At 43.7% G+C, this 17259-nt stretch overlaps 3 protein-coding genes across 6 annotated transcripts in view; 1 reads left to right on the top strand and 2 right to left on the bottom strand.

The window, feature by feature from the left end:
* The window catches only part of LOC148392982 (protocadherin-15-like), a 109489-nt gene extending 95608 nt beyond the window's left edge, over positions 1 to 13881 (bottom strand). Inside the window, exons 1-2 of the mRNA XM_088384908.1 lie at positions 10786 to 13881; positions 7706 to 8269 (exon numbers count right to left, since the gene is read on the bottom strand). The gene's annotated coding sequence lies outside the window, so the exon portion shown is untranslated. The remainder of the gene's footprint in view (positions 1 to 7705; positions 8270 to 10785) is intronic.
* Positions 11503 to 13203, top strand: marveld1 (MARVEL domain containing 1). The gene is made up of 2 exons (XM_088384928.1): positions 11503 to 12867; positions 12999 to 13203. Exon 1 carries the CDS (start codon positions 11883 to 11885, stop codon positions 12378 to 12380), a length of 498 nt encoding a protein of 165 aa, XP_088241054.1. The 5' UTR covers positions 11503 to 11882; the 3' UTR covers positions 12381 to 12867; positions 12999 to 13203.
* A 150-nt stretch (positions 13882 to 14031) lies between the features above and the next one.
* LOC148392981 (peroxiredoxin-like 2A) lies at positions 14032 to 17237 on the bottom strand. 4 transcript variants are annotated; one of them, XM_088384922.1, is made up of 7 exons: positions 17127 to 17207; positions 15799 to 15959; positions 15360 to 15539; positions 15174 to 15265; positions 14973 to 15113; positions 14740 to 14895; positions 14032 to 14603 (listed from the first exon to the last, which is right to left on the bottom strand). In XM_088384922.1, exons 2-7 carry the CDS (start codon positions 15938 to 15940, stop codon positions 14508 to 14510), a joined length of 807 nt encoding a protein of 268 aa, XP_088241048.1. In that variant the 5' UTR covers positions 15941 to 15959; positions 17127 to 17207; the 3' UTR covers positions 14032 to 14507. The 4 variants fall into 4 exon arrangements, with proteins under 4 accessions (XP_088241048.1, XP_088241047.1, XP_088241050.1 ...); XM_088384921.1 differs by lacking the exon at positions 17127 to 17207 and adding an exon at positions 16301 to 16410; XM_088384924.1 differs by lacking the exon at positions 15799 to 15959 and having other exon boundaries at positions 17127 to 17237.
* Between the last annotated feature and the right edge of the window lie 22 nt (positions 17238 to 17259).

Here is a 17259-nt window from a genome sequence, read left to right as displayed (position 1 = left end):
ACTTTCTTTGATCAATGCCAAGATCGTTTTTGTTTTTTTTTGTTTCTTTACAAAAAAATGGTCACATTTTATACAACATAACACTTTTATAGCTCTATATAAGAATCAGAAGTCCAAGATTTAAACCTTGCGGTCTTCGTCATGGTGTTCTTCCTTACGGCCTGCCCCGCCTGAAGAAATCCGTGAAATGGAACGGAATGTATCGAGACCGCCTGTTGTCAATGTTATAGGCAAGGAGATTGGAGCACAAAGTGGTAGTAGGTTTGATTCAAAATGAACATATGGGAAATGGATCAAAACAAACTGCAATCAAATGGGCTCATCTGACACGGTGAAGCAGCATGTGGCTCGTTAGCCAAAGCTATTTTCTTGCTCGCACACATTGGACACACAAATACTACAGAAATCGTCTCCATCTGTAGTTCGACATCACAATGTGCTCTTGACGGAAAGCCCCGCTACGACCTCGGCTGATCAAAACAGTTGTAATTTTCCACTTGAAGACTTTTTGAGGCAACCTGTGACTACTCCTTGATTTCAACACTTTGAAGTCCAATCTTGATTTATGTTACAACAGGAGCCTTCAATTTTTCTCCAAGTTACTCTCCAAAGTCAATGAGCACTTCAGCATGCTTTTATGTGAAGTGGCCATTTTTGGGCTGGCCTTGCCCCGTTCCACAGCACTCCTGGCTAAGTGCTAGCATGGCCATCTAAGGTTGAGAAGCTCGCGACGGTCATTCAATTACATTGGGCCTTGTGCGGTCGCCATGCCGACTAAATGAATAGTGAAAACGACCCACGACGACCACAGCTATTTTTTTTGGGATTGTTTTGCAACGCCGCTACAAGGGAATATGCCGCTTTGAGTATTTGAATAAAAACTCATTCGTTTCCACGAGTTCACTTAAGAAAGTCATTTTCGCTCCACTGATGTGAGCGTCACCTGCTGTTACGGGTAACGGCCCTTGACACATTTCACATAGCTCCAACTTTCGATTTCGTCTTTCCTGGGCTAAAACAACAACCCGGAGCGGCAATCAGGAAATAAAATGGGGACTTTTTCCATTTAATTGCGCTTCTCAAACAAACTTCAAAGCGAGCGGTAATTCGCCGTCTTCGTCGGCGCTCAACAACCCCCCCCTCGGTCCACCATCACTACTTGTCTTCTTTATTAAACCCTTCTCCTTCTCCTTTGAGCCTGTCATGTTCAAACACACATGCCAGCCTCCTTTGCTGGGCAGGATTAATGAAATATTTGATCTAAAATGTCAAAATAAGGGGAAGGCATCTCAGTTGCATTCTTGACTATCAGAAAGAGTGAAAATTATATTTAATGGTATACACAACTCGGAGGGATGAAAAAATATTTGGGGTATTTTGACCGTGTTTTGGCAAATAAATTATTATTTTTGTACTGGCAATTTCGGAGTATGTTGTCGGTAGTTTATTGAATCCAAAAATGAATATGTATTCATAATTTTAAAGAGAAATGGACATTTTTGAAATCCACAAGTGACTTAATGAAATGGGAACTACAGACAAACTACAGACGCCGTCGTCTCTTTGGGATTCTACCAGTGAAGCACTTTCAAAGCTGGCAAAGTGACAGCTGAAGAACTGAAAAAAACAAAAGCATCAACAAAGTTTTCCCACCACAACATCCCGATTGCGGGTCAAACGGAGCCCTTGCATCACACACCCGTTGGGGCTTGTTTTGGTAAACCTCATCTAAGGAACGTGCACACACGAGCCGATGTATCGTGACTGCGGGGTGAATTTCCAGAGTAGATGAGCTGAAAAGAAACCTGAAGACTGTTGATCTTCAGAAGGCCCACTTGTAACTTTATTTTTCTCTCTTTTGATCCTCATACAATAACCGCAAAAATTGTAAGTAACGTACAACATATTTGATTTTTTTTTTCTTCTAACTGCATTACTGCCTAACTTGTGTGGGGAAAATGAATGCATTTTTGAAATGAAAGGCTCTTTTATTTTGCCTTCTCGCCGTTAGCTTTATTTTAATCGAAGGTCAGCAAACATTCTATTGAAGAGCCAAAAAAGTTAAGTAAAAATTGCTTTGACGACCTCCTTTGGAGCGACACACTTCACAGAACCAAATTCCTAACAACATCACTCCAAAGTATGTCGAGTGCCTTTTTTCTGCAGACAAAAAAAATTTCTCGCGCAAGAATCGTCCCACTTTTAGTCGTCAGTTAAATTCCCATGGCGGCTAAATTACTCGTATGATAAATAAGTTGCCTCTTGTTCGACACCAAATCTGACAATCGCGTAAGCTTGCTAGAACAGATGTGGCAATTGCAGAGCGTTAAATATTCAAACGTGGCCTAATATTCAAAATGGAAAGCCAAAGCGGATTAAGCAAGCTCAGTGGAAGAAAGTCAATTTGCTACCCCAAAACGATCTTTTTGCACATAAAACTAACATCTTTATTTTTTGTTACGTAAAATTTAATACCCGATCACATTATCACAAAAATATGTATATATGAATACTTTGCAAATATTTAAATTAATGTTTTTAAATAATATTTTGGAATAATATTTCCAAATAAGTAGAATATATACATTAGGATTAAGTAGCACGAATCACTAAGTTGTTAGGTGTAATTATTTAAAAATGCAACAATGCATTAAATATTATAAAAATGTATGTTACCATGTGTATAAAACCCAATGCGAGCAAAATTAATCAATTCGGTCAAGTCACGTGATTAAACCCAAAGTCAATATTACCTCATCTGCCACGCAAATATTAACTCTCACGGTCGCATAATCATTTTATGTTAATTCGCATGATTACGCTGTACAGTATTTGCTTCTTGTAAAAAGGGAAATTACCAGCAAATATTTTTCTTGCCATGAGCGGCGCACACGTGAAATAAAGTAAGCCCCCCAACTCCCTTCATAACTTTGACCCTGTTTGTGGGTCTGGCAATAAAAATGATACTTAGACCTACGGGATGGGCTCAAACGTAAACCCTCAAGGCGCTGATATTAATTAGACGGACGTTAACCTGAAGCCAAGTGAGCAGCTGTGGTCTTCACATGCGTTTATTGATTTAATTTTGCTAAACATCGGCTCGAGGTCACTTTTAATTGGCGGCCATGTTGGCAGCTGGTGAATAACTCAAATCCAACCAGGGGGAGCTTTTGCACATCTGGGGGGTCAACAAAAATAATCGTCAACATTTCAATCTTCAAAATTGAACAGGAAAAAAAATAATTTGCTCAGCGGTCATACGAAGTTTATTGTTTCGGTATCGGTATTGCAAGGGATTGGGTACTGGCGGCGCCCTCTTGTGGCCTGCCACAAAGAGTTGGGCCATCTGGGGCCTGTACAGGATAGTTGAGCCATATTGTAGCGTGACAACAACAAATACGAAAGGAAGTGAGGACAAGGAGAAGGAAAGGAACAAATCAGTATTGTATCCACAAAGCGTCGCGTTTTAATATTCACAGCCAGTCGGCTCCTGATTCATTTGAAGACTGTTGGCATTGGTGGACGGCGATAACTTACACGATATGCAATCATCTCCCTTCATGCTTCGGCGGAGAGCAAGACACTGATTTCGTACGCGGCAGTCCGCCTTTGCTCTAGCGGAGGCGCGGGTGAAGTTTGCAGCCGAAGCTCAACGGGGAAAAAGTCCGGCTCGCGATCTTATTGACTGTTTTGGCATTTATGGCCAATGAGGGGAAAATGAGCAAGGGGGATCAATTAGCACGCTTTGCGGCTTCCCAATCGTCTCCGATATGTCACCATTATGCAAAACTGAGATCATGCAAAACATTTAAAGTCATGAAACTGGTTCTCTAAAGCAAGTTAAGGTGTGGAAACACAAAATCAGCAACCAGGGGCGGAGCTATGGGGTGGCTGCTTGTGCACACGAGCCCCCTGGAATTTAACACTTAAAGATATCACTCTTTCAGATCATGCATTTTGCATTATCAGGTTCTTGATAAATGAATCCAGCACCGAAGACAACAACACACTGATCACCTCGCCTGACTTCCAGGACACAGCGAGGATCACTTACGAGCACAGTCCTAAATCCACTTGAAGTGCAGTCTCACGCAGTGGAGTACCTTATCTTCCAAATGATTTCCGTCTGAGTGCAAACAACCGCCGTCGTCAAGAAGGAACACAGGGCTGACAACAAGCGCTTGAAAGCCCATTCGACCCGCCTCTGTCAATGTTTGTCCATTTAGAAGACAGACACCGGGACGGTCACCGGCGGCGGGGAGACAAAGCGGCGCTTTCTGGCGTCGCAAGATGTTGGACCGGAGTGCGCTCGAGGATACGTAAGGACGAAAACTCGCTTCACACGGCATGCGAGATATGGATTCTGCCCGCGTCTCTGCGGGAAATAGAAACTAATGAAATGCAAATGAGCAGCGACTTCTAAGCTAACTTTTGGAAGGCGAGGCAGCCTCGTCAAAATCGTCCTCCTGCAACCACTTGTAAACTTTTGCACTCGAGTACGAGCGACTCATCAAAACTTATTTGTACGACTCCTCTGATGAGTTTTTTTTGTGGCTCCCCAGCGGTTACTCCTTTGTGCTTATTTCTGTTGGCTCTTTGAGCAAAAGAGAAGTTTACACCAAAAAAAAGCCTTGATCACGTCTACCTGAACTGGAACTTGACGGGGGGGGGGTTTGCCCTCCCTCCCTGGCCACCCTTTTGTCGAATCAGTCACCCACGCCGGCCCTGGACGTAATACTGCAGAGCATTGCAATTTCATGCACTCGGGACAGATAAATCTTTCTACTCGGCCGACCATAAATCTTCAGGAGGACGCTGAACGGCCACACAGTGTGCCACGACTGCACCTGACGCCATTGAGAGAAGAAAAAAAAAAAAAAAAAAGGAAGCCTTTGAAATCAGGGATGCAGCAGAGCCGCTCTAAGATCTCTTAATTCTCAGCCCAGCTTCAAATCGGTGAAAATGAAGGAGCCCTACGGGGCCCCCCCGCCCATAACGAGTCGAGGTGGTGCCGAGAGCATGAAACAAACACGCAAAACAGCTTGCGCCAGGATGCTGGAAGGTCGGAGCGGTGCAATGTCATCAGCCTGCTAAATTTGGTCGTGGGCAAATACAAACAATCTGCTTCAGTGTAAACAAGCAAGGGACATACTGGGAGCACCATGCAAAAAATGGCAGCAAAGCAGGAAGAAGATCATGAAACATCAACGCCACACGTCTAGCATGTGCACAGTCATGAATTAAAAGAAAAAAATTGTCCAGTCCTGAAAACACTAACAAACCAGTATTAGCTAGCATGATGCTAACCGCTTAGAAATGTCTCATTTTCCCCAGTTCATCTGAAAAGAAGTTGTGTCATCCACCAAGCAAGTGTTTATAGAAACAAATCACACTTTTTTCCAATTGAAAACAGTCCTCAGGTGTTTTTCCGACGTTCTTCAATCAAAATACCCAAAGGATAAAAAACTCAAGTATCCACTTCTACCAGTCGAGTGGGAGGGCAGTTTTGATCATGAAAATGAGCAACTACTCAACCCTTGCCAGTACTGCGGAGTAAATGGAGAATATGGATTCCGTTACTATGACGACAATCGCGTTGCAACTAGGTGAGCAACCACTTGGCCAAAGCATTTGTAGTTTGTTTTCACAGCACAATTTTCACTCGTGAAGGCAGCGCTTCATCACCCGATCACCGACACGCACATGGCAAAACCAAACTATGCTAATCTGCATAGCGCCTGTGCACAAGACAGTTTGAAAGTACTTTTGTGTAAAAGCAGTATTACGTCATGGCATCGCAATCCGGCAAAATTCCCAACAGATGAGAAAAGCTTCACTCGGGCGTTCCTTATCAGTTCCACTTCCCCAGAGACCCGACAATTTGTACACAAGTCAATATCCCAGAGTATGTCCCCCCCCCTTTTAACATTCAATGAAATTAGCCGCTTGGTTTCTCCCAAGCGAGCGGTGATCAAGCTGGATTTCACCGCGCCAACCGTGACAACGAGCCGCCTATGGAGCAAGACGCGAGCGGAATAGCAATGGCGCCTTCACAACCGGCCTGAACCGAGCTGCTCTCTTCAGCTCTTATTTCCCCAAACGTGAGCCCGTGCAAAGAGGCCGAGCCCGGCTCCTGACTAATGGAGACATCCTGCAGCAAAAAAAATATATCTCTTTTTAAGGATTCCCCGCATGGAGTACGCTCACCACCCCCCCCCCCCCCCCCCTGCCACAGCACCCCTCAGTAAAAACCTGTGGATACGGCTCAGCAGGGTTCTCATCAGCTAAATCCACATCAGAGAAGAGGGGCTATGTGAAACACATCCTTCAAGAACAGGATAACAGGATCACGGAGGCTTTACTCATTGGAAGGAGAGGCGATGTTATGCGCAGATACGCTAACGCTATTTGGAATTTCATCCTATTAGATGAGCTCCTGTCAGTATATGGCGAATTCTGTGGGATTGGCGAAAAGGCGAAGAGAATTGGGCAAAAAAAAAAGCAGAAGAGCATAAATTGGGTGTTTAATTCACTTGACGTTGCAGGGCAATTTCGAAAAGTAAAGTTTTGAAATTTAGCGTTGCAGTTGGGCTGAAACGAAACTTTCGCAAGTGTCGTTTTCCTTGTTCCCGTGCGATATTCGGTCGCCACAAGACTTAAAGTCAGGATGTTTCTTTTAGACAATAGTCGAGTATACGTTGACGATTTTTGTCATTTCTTTCAATCATTTCGACTTAAGAGCTCCATTTTAAAATGCAATGTCGCCATCTGGTGGCAACGATACCCAATTACTTTTGAGCGAAAACGTCAATCATGTTGTCGGCTAGAGACACGCATTATTGGACGTGTGAACTTTAGACCAGGTTCATGCCAGTCGACTCAGACTACGCTGGTGAACTTTGAGTGCACTCGGAGATGTTCACTAAGAGCTAAATGCGTGAGCACTTTAACTTTTACACCAGTACTATTTGTGCGTTTTTTCCGAGAAAGCTTCACTTTCTTTGGAAGATGAGCTCATGAATATTTAATTGCGCCGTCTGTGTGTGGGTTTGACAAATGATTCTCAAAGTGTGGTGTGTTTACCACTGGGGCTCCCTCTAGTGGTCACAAATCGGCGGCCAGTAAAAGTCACTCCATCACACCCTCTCAAAGTGAGCCGTAGCATATCGAATTCAATCGTTCCACTTTCAAATCGCACTGCACTTGAATCGTTTTACACCTCGTTTTTTTGATGAACCCTTAAGCCTAGTATTTCTTTCAGGCGGCACTTGTCTTAAACGACTTTTCCTGTTCCGAGCAAAATTGAATTCCAACAATAAAACATTCGAATATCAGATGGTGCATCACATTTTCTGGCCCAAATGAAAGGAGGCTATTTTTTCCCCCCTTTCATTTTTTATTACACACATTTGAACGCACCTTCGCAAGTATCGATCGCCGTTAAATTCGGAGCCTCCCCTGCAAATTGCCTCCGCTGCTCCGAGAAGTGTCGACTCCCCGGGACACTTGATGGACCACGCTACGTGGGTAATTAACCGTATAACTTATCCGAAGACACCCATTTAAAAGAGTCTTAATAAGATGATCGACTGGGAAATGTACGGAAACCTCTCAAATAAAGCGCGACCCACAAAATGTGTCTGTCATGCTAAAATAACAATGCAAAACATTTTTGTCATTTTAAAATGTGATTTGTCTTGCTTACCTCAAACGCGTCCGTTGTATTCCAAGTGCGCCAAAGGTCATTGCGCAAATGTTCAGACCACAAGAACAGGGAGAGATGACAAGTAGGCAGGAGTGCACATGACCTAATCCTCTTCGGTATATGTCCTTCACATGTGCTCAAGCCTATAATCTCCCAAAGGGGGCCAGCTTTCCCCCAATCCCGACCGTCTATAATCTTCTCTCTCCCCTCCAGGCAGCCTGCCTGGTGACGGACGGCGTGCAACCGGTTCACTTTCTTCCGCGCGCGCCGGCTAAAGTTGAAGTGATGCGTTCAAGGATCCAGGCGACTGTGGAGGCGAGCGTGGATCTCCTCCCAGCGAGGGAGTTTTCCTGGTTCCATCCCTGCCTTGACAGGTGGCTCGCATGGTCACACGAACGTACATCCATCCATTCACGCGGCTGCAAAGAGTGGAATCGGAAAGGGAGACAACCTGAGAGAGTCCCTCGGCTCCGCTCCCCCTCTCTCACTGTTGAGTGTTCGTTTGTTGCTCTCTGGCGCCACCCAGCGTTGATTCAGCATATTCATCTCCCGGGCGCATTTGGACTGTAGTGGGTATGACAAGAACTAATGTTAGATAATCACAAATTCAAATTGAAAACAAAACATTTAAACTTTCACTAGAAGAGGCATAACTTTTTTTTTAGAGTAAAAGGAATTTTCTTCTATCAGGCCAAAGTTATTTTCTGCGTAAAAAAAAAGTTTGATATGCTTCCATCTATGTTCTGAACATCACCAGGGCGCCAAAGCTCCCGCAGACGTGATGCTTCTGTGCCATGAATCTGACCTTTCTCCAAGAGATTTGTTTCTATCCCTCCTCAGTCTGTTGTCTAGAATTTTCTGGAACCCTGTGAGCTTCTGTCCCCCTCAGCTAGAGCTAGCCCGTCAATGCACATTATTTCCAAAATGATGCCCGCATAATACACATTAATTAATCGGAGTAAATCAATAGCAACGGAGGTGTTACTGCCACATTGAGGCGCAAAGCGGGAGCCCGTTTTTGCGACAACACAACACGCAGGGTTTATTTCTGCCAACATCTGAGGAGACCATGCCCAGCAGTTATGAGAGAAATGTTTATCCCCGCGATGACTGGCACGATGGGCCGCCTTGCCTGCAGCCACAAAATTACAGTCATCGCCCCTTTGTGGGGGAGCTTGAAGGGGTCAGGGAGGGGACACTCGTCATCCACAAGTGTTAGCCAAATATTTTCAAGGAGAAGAGAGGAAAAATATATTTTAATCACACACAAGGGATAATTAAGTGTAATTTACGGTAACATGAGTCGACACTAAATAAAGAAATATATGCCTCACGTCAGAAGTTGGCCATGACATGGCATCTGTAAAGCTGAAGTTTACAATGCTAGCACATTCAACCAGAAATATTTAGCATGGAAATATATAGAGAGTGATATTTACTGGATATGGAGTAAATCAACCCTGGCGGCCACTATCATTTAAAAATTTCAAGCAGCCGTGAGAAGTGCTCAGAAGTTATAGAGGTAATTGAAAGAAAATCCATTAAGTGATCCATTTTTCAAAAGCCATAAAGCATAAAACAGCACACATTTTAGCTTGAAGCGTGGGCCCGATTGTCCTAAACAGCCAAAGCACAATAACGGGCAAAAGGCAGCTCGAGGCAGCGCAGGTGTGAGGCGACTGATAAGAAGTTTTATCGGCGAAAGAGCAAAAAAATACGGTGAAAAGATCACATTAGCATACTGTGAAAAGAAATGCGTTTTACTTGTTCCCGGGGGCTCTTAACAAAAGTGCCTGAGTGCAGCCTGTTGTTAATGGCGCTATTGCAAGACCTCAGTAAAAAATAAAATAACATAAGCAGCTGCATTTTTATGAAGGAAAAGATCGGTGGTGGTTCAAACAGCTTGACTGGATGCCACACCAGACAAAATCTTATCACCGTTCGAAATTTAAATGTTGCCATTTTTCTGTAATAACAGTCCAAGTTATCCCCCAAAAAAATGAATAATAATCTGCCTGCACTGGTGGCCGTCCATCGCTGTGCTTTAGAGTCTCTTGTGGATGTGCAGAAAGCCAATAAAAAGCCGAGGCTCATAGCTCACCAGCGCCTTTGTTACTTTGGGGGACTAAAGGCTTTTTGTGCATGCCACAAAATGGAGAAGTCAGGTTAGAAAATGCAGAAGAAAACCAGGAAATGAAAAGATTGCATGAGCCATATTAAAAAAAAAAAAAAAAAGCAGTCCACACTGGCAAGTGGCAAGAGTTGAACTCTCGACGGGAGTATTATTAGTTGTCCTTGTGAGGTTACACGGAATTGGTTCACTGCGATGATGTCTCAAACAGCGGTGGAGAAACGAGCTCCAGCCAACGGAGGGAACACAAGCGTATTTATGACGGAGAAGAAGAAAAATGGAGGTGATGTTCACCGTAGTAGCATCCTGGAAAGCACAATGGTGTAAAATGCACCACTTGGTGATATTGTATCACGATTATGCGTCATATTGAATTCCTTCATGATGGATGAGATCAGCATTTAATACATCAAGCGCCTTTTCACTCAACACCGGAGATGACTCATGTTGACAGATGCCCACCAACACGTCTCCCCACAACACCAGACTCATCCATAAAGAAATAAACTGCAGCTCCCACAGTATGGCAAAGTTTCCTCTATGATTAATGTTCCTCTTAAAAATGGGAAGTCAACACAATGGTCACATCCAGTTTTATGTTCTGCAAGTGTTTATAGCACTACCTAGTGGCCGATTGGGTGTACTGCCAAGTTTTCTCTGGAATGAATGTGAAGTAGAAGGGAAGAAAATAACATTCCGGCAGGTTATCTTGCATTATTATTATTTTTAGAAAGTGGCTTTTTATATGAATTATTATTTTTTTTAGAAATTGGCTTTTGACATGCTTAGAAAAAGATATTTAAGTTCAGTTCATGTAAAAGCGGAAAAGTTCGACCAGTAACCAATACACAGATATGCAAATAAAAAGATGTACATATATTTAACCACTCACAACGGTTTGGAAAATCATAGTTAACTGAATAATGAATAGAAAGGAAAACAGACTTACTTTACTCGCTCTTTTACTCAAATGTATTGTAAATCCTGTCAGAATTAGGGCCAAACCAGAATGTATGGGCAGGTGTTTTTAATTATATCAAGTAAGGACCCCCCCCGAAAGGACCCAAAGGTGGCCTAGGATATCCCTGTTCCAATTCACAGACACTAAAATGTACCTGCCCGCCTGTGATAATTCAGTAAACTATTCATTGCCGCTGCTTTTTTGGATGTATTTCCCCATTAAAGTATTAAGAAAAAAAAATCAAGATAGTGATGATATTATGGAGTGCTATATGTACAATGTAAACCTTAACAATTTATGTCAATAACATAGTGTGTTTGTTTTGTTTTATTAAGTGACCACATTTTTGTAAATAGAATTTAATTAAAAATGTCTCTTTCCAAGGTTCCCACAGAAGTATAAAAAAAATATAAACTTTCCACCCAATTTAAAGTGTGCAACTCACTTGTGGCAATTCACTACTGTTAGTCATTGCCACAGAATTTAAACAGAGTTTTACAGTGTATCCTTTTAAAAGGTTACCTAGCTTGGAAATATGTCACATTTGCAGATTAACTTAATTTAAAAAATAAATAAATAAATAAATAAATAAATAAATAAATAAATAAATAAATGACACCAGATATGCATGCACATGACTTTCTTAACTTCCACTAACAACCCAGGCTAATCCTCCCGCTTCCCCTGACAAACAAAGATCTCAGCGCCCATCCGTGGCCCAAAGAATGTGCAGCCCAAATTTGAGTGGCGAAAGAAGGGAGGAGCTCGCTGAAAATCTCGGCCAGCCCACCCCAACAACACAGACGCTGTATTGAGCGGGGGAAACGGAAAAGACGAAACACACAAGAAGACGGCTTTTCATTTTGAAACCCCTCGGAAAGAACGTTCCTTCTTTTTCTCCGCTCTTTTTTTCGTCCAAGAACTCCTTCGTTCGTTGGCCTCCGATTTTTGCAGACACTTTTTTGTCCAAAGTTGCCAGCTGTCTGCAGCTGGCACAACGCACCCGCCCTGCTCGGGAACAAGGCGCTCGGAGGAGGAGGAGGAAGAGGGGATTGCAAGCAAGAGAACGAGGCAGAAGAGAAGCGATGGCACCCCAGCAAGCGCAGCCGCAGGTGAAGCAGCACATGGTCAAGTTCCTTCGGAGCTTCCCGGGGGTCACCCGCCTCCTTCAGATCGTCTTCGGCGCAGGCCTGTGGGTCACCATCGCCGCCAACAAGTACGAGGGCTCCATCCACTTCGTGCTCTTTGTGGCGGTGCTCTTCTGGCTCCTGTGCTTGGGCCTCTTCTTCGTCACGCTGCTGGACAAGCAAGACGCCGTGCCCGTGGTGGGCGGCCCGCGCTGGCTGTGCAGCAACTTGGCGCTCGACGTGGCCGCGGTCGCGCTCTACCTGCCCGCCGTGGGGGTCATGGTGTACAAGACGGATCGCAATTCCTACTGCAACCTGGCGCAGTACAAGCACTTGTGTCTGTACAAGGTCTACCTGACGGCCGCCGTGTTCGCCTGCCTCTGCTGCCTGGCCTTCCTACTCTCGGTGGTCTACGGGGCCTGCAGGAAGAGCCGAGGGGAGCAGACGGTCATCTGAGGCTAGCAACTTTTACTTTTTGTATTTTTTTTTAACTACAGCAAGATGAGGAAGAGTTAACTTCACTGTATTTTTTTTTTTTAAATCCATTACATGCAAATGTATTTAAAGCAAGGGGTGGGGAAACCTACGGTCGGTGGGCCGGACTGGGTCCCCCTAAGAATGTTTCCTTTTATTGAGCACATAGAGTAGTACTTTGAATTACAAATTAAATTCCTGCTCACAATTATAAAGATAAAATACAGGTAGACAGTTTGACACTACTTTATCCTTTAGTATTTAATTCCATCAGATAGAAAAATTGTCAAATGAATGTCATTAACTTTCTTTGCAGAAAATGGCAGATTTTTACCAAATTTAAACGACCTGATATATCAGCTGACTAATCACTCATGCTTAGTAATTCCTACCATGTATTCGTGTGTCTCGGAAAGGGCACGGCCGAGTGACATCAGGAGCTGGAGTCGGGTTGACTGGTTTGTGAGTTGTGGGTTGTCGGCGACCAGTCCCAAGAGTGGTGTGATGACACCATGCGCCATTTGTGACCTCAATGCTGTAAACTGGGTACCCCCTGACTTTTTTAAATATTACATCACTGCAGCAGGGCAGTAGGTACAGCTACAGAGTTTATTATATTCATTCTTTTTTTTGTTTACACATTTTTTTCCATAATGCCACCTTGCCAACAACAGTGTACAGTTTTTTTTTCTCAATGCCTCCTGTCATGATGCTGTATACTCAAACCCGGAACATATGGATGTGTATTTAACATTATTGTCAAACCAAAGATTCAAAAGTGTAAGAATAAAAAGCGGTAACAATACAGGCCAGTTTATTTTTTCGTTTGTTTTGTTTTTGCAAAGTCACATGGGTGTCTAATAGCAAGCGTGTGTGTGCTGTGTCTACGTGTAATTATCTGGGGGGGGGGGGGGGGGGGGGTTGTTCATACCGGAAGAATCTGTCGGGGGTTGCGGAGGTGGGCTGATGTACGGCCAATGAAAACGGAGTATGATTCAACGTCTTAGGCGTTTCCAGTCAGCTGCGGCTTTTATAACTGCTAAATTTGGGGAAACTGTTAAAGCCTCTTGTTCATACAGCGGTTTGATTTACAAGTTGTACGAACACGAAATACTTTTGGAAATTGGATTGTCGGACAAGTAAAGTAAAAGTAGGAGCGCAAGGGTTAACGTCTGACCATCTGCAGGATGTACATCTTGCACTTCTAAGAGTTAACCCTAACCCCTCCTCTCTCTCTCTGGCTCTCTTTCCGCCTTGTGGGACTTTTTGCAATGAAGTGTCCACATGTCCACGCCTCTGGGAGTGGACGCATTCAGCGTTGCCCGGGAGGCGAAAAGTATGAGCGTGTTATAGTTATGATACATGTCGATGAGGATTTGTCACGTCATATATTTGCCACGTTAACAACACACATCTGCTTTGATTTCTTATTCGTGCTTCAAGATCCAAACTCTTTTCATTTTGATTCATTAAAAAAAAATGGATGGATGAGGAGCCGCATTACTCCACCTTTGACCCTTGCGCAATACATGAACAGTGCGCCTGTTGAGTAGCAGTTAACCGGGAGGAAAAAAGCTGCTGTACAGAAAAAAATGCTCACGGAACTATAAACTGAACCACTACAAAGCCTCACTCTGTGCCAGTCCATGGTTTACACAGACAGGAAGAATTTATTGCTTTTTTTTTAAAACACGTAAAAGTGCATACAATTGTCTCCCCCGCCTACACTCCAGACGGCCTCAAAATGACGACAACAGTGGCGGGCGGTGTCGCGTTTTGATTATCAGACTTGACTCCTCTCTTTGCAGAGTTTAGAAAGACAAGTCGTCATTGTTCCACGCACGACCGCATAAGCGCACGCGTGTCGGCCATGATGGAAGCCAGCGGGTGGTGTCGGCGTGGGGGGGACAAACTTCGCACAACTTCGAGTACATCATACCATTTTCATAAAGTCTAGCTTTAAAGTGTCGTTAGCGGTAATGTTGAACTAATTGAGTCAGTTTCACAGCTTTTTGTTTCGCAATAGAGGTGACTTGATAAATTAGCTGCCCGTAGCGGACCCGAGTGCATCATGACTCTCGCAATTTTCTATTCAGTGCTCTAATTTACTTATTTGCGAGGTACGATTTTCTTGACGGCTTGGAGAACATCCGCCACCTCCACTTTGTTGCCAAACTCCTTCTCGCGATGCTCCAGTAGGACCCCCTGTAGACCACAACGTTGGAGCTGAGCTAGCAAGGTTGTCTTACTAATAAGCAGAAATCTCGTAAGGTAGAGGGAAATAAGCTCGATGTAGGATATGGAAAAAAATATTCTGTACTACGCTGAGTGTGAGAAGTACCTGTTCTCCCGCGCCGATGACAAAGACACCCCCTAGGATGAAGCCCTCGCCCAACACGTTGCCGTGGTAGCCGGCTCTCCAGGCCCGCCAGAAGTTCTGCAACACGCCGAAGCGCAAAAGCCCCATAGCACCCATTTTTCCCCCGTAGAAATGTTTCTGTAATAAAAGCATGACAAGACATAATGAATATTTTTGACTGTCATGGCAACGTGAGCGCCGACAGGCCAACTGACCTTTTCATCGATGTAAACGTCCCCAGTGAAGTGCAGCCTGAAGTCCTGGATCTCGGTCCCGACGCGCTCCTTCACCACGGCCACCAGAGGGACCCCAAGCTCCTCCAGCTGGGGCTTCAGAGAGGACAGCTCGGAAGCCTCCTGCAAGGAAACATTTGAGTTGTTGTTCTCGTAACCTTGGAATACAACATGAGCGCTGACCTCTCTGCACAAAAATCATCCGGGCCGCCGCACGGCCATGATGACGGCGCCGTTCTTTTCCCACAGACTCTTTGCTTTGATGACCTTGCCGTCTGCACACACAATGGAGACAAAAACATGATTACAAAACCAAAACAAAAAAAAAGTCACACAAAGTCTAGAACAAGTCAGAGGTGCTTTACGTACCATCAGTGGTGGAGAGCAGGTCAGCGTCACCGAGATGTTCCAGCGAGGCCTTTCCCACATTGGGGAGAGTCAAATTGGAGTTGACCAGGAAGACGCCAGCGAGGGCGGCGCCCACAGCTCCCAAACCCAGAGACCACATGCCCATTCCAAAAAAGTCCACGTCAGCGACGGACTCCAAATCTGCAGCACAAACAACACACATAACAATGTTTGATTAGCACGATGGACCCTGGTGGCGCAGACGCGAACGCTAAATTTACTGCGTGGTAACCAACTAATCTGACTTGTGTCGAAAACAAAATGAATTTGAAAATAAATTCATTAAAAAAATCCCAAATTTTTATAAGCCTGCTCAAGTAGGTTAAGAAACGGTTAAGTCACACCATTTTCACAACAAAAAGCGAGTTTGGGGAGGAGACAGACAAACAAGTATCCTTGCCTGGAGCGTGTTTGTCTGCCTCAGGACTGGCTTTGGCACTACTTGCGGAAGTTTGCCTCCGAGCTTCTTTCAAAGCGAGCGACGGGAACGCCACGCGGCGGTAGAAAGGAGGGGAAAGAATTTGCCTTAATGGTGCCAGCATCGCCGCTTTGAGAATGTCACTGAAAAATGTACAAGCTTTATGCAAAACATGATGCGTTCAGGGACTCGACGTGACAAAGGACACTAATTATGTCTTGAATGAATTATAAATCACAAATTACTGACTACCTGTTTAGTTTAACACAAAATTATTATTTGGTTGTATGAAGTGCAAACAGGTGGATACACTATGAGAAACTTCCTATTTGCGAAATGACATTTAATTTTAATATACGTTGTTGCACCCTGCCCTCTATCTATCGTTAATGACTACTTTCTCTTTTGCTGAATTCATAATGACACCAAAATGACAGTCAGAGAGAGCCTAAGAAAACCAAGATAGACATTTAAATATACTGACTTGATTCCATTGTCTGTTGTGGATCAGCTCATTCCAAGACAAATCCCAAAAAGCATTTGCGAGGCGTCAAAATGTCGACGATTTTGAAAGGACAGTGAGTACTTGAACGACTGATAAGAAATGTGTGATCAGTGGAAGTATAAAAACACACCCATAAATGCAACAAGGAAGAGTTGTATAATTGTATCACTGGTACGTGCATGCCAATAGGCTGTCATCAAGGTTATATAATATTTTTTGGGATTGTATTAAAAAAAATAATAGAAAAGCACTGTGAGCGTTGGATTAACAAAAAATGAGTCATTTGCTTTTTTGTGTATATTAGAACTGGGTGCCCCATAAGTACTGACTAGTATGTAATAGCTATAGTTTTGCTCAAATTGTAGGAAAACAAATTAATTATTTTTTTTTAATGCATGTGCATGAAATTCTGCCCCTTGCCAGGGTTTATAAATAATTCAAAAGGGGGGCTATTCGTTAAAGCACATTGTGGAATGACAAATTTCACAAAAATAAAAATGAATGAATGCCAATACAATTGAGGATATTAATATATATATATAATATATATACGTATTTTTTTTTCTGTTATTGGAAATCAATTAGTACGACGTTAACGCCAGTAACGAAAGAGTTAAAGGATTGACAATGAAAGCTTTAAACTTGCCGCTACTGACAGCTAAGCTCACGTCAGCGTAAATCGCTAAATTAACCCGTTTATGATCAATTTTCCTTCCATGTCTATCGACATTAAACGCTTCACATGCGTGCTGCGGGTTGACAAATGTAAATATTAGAAGCGGTGCAAACATTGACGTTGACCTACCTTACGTGAAGCGTCCTGCAAAGCGGTTCTCGCGCATGCGCACTGATACTCCCAGCGCGAGGTAAACTAATCGAGCACAGATTGATCGCTCGCTGAGTAGATGCAATTTACAAATAGAGGCCGTTCTTTATCC

Source organism: Syngnathus floridae, chromosome 9, assembly GCF_059516105.1.
Source record: "Syngnathus floridae isolate MCC-2025c chromosome 9, RoL_Sflo_1.0, whole genome shotgun sequence".
Lineage (NCBI taxonomy): Eukaryota > Metazoa > Chordata > Actinopteri > Syngnathiformes > Syngnathidae > Syngnathus > Syngnathus floridae.
This window is presented reverse-complemented; position numbering and strand designations above follow the sequence as displayed.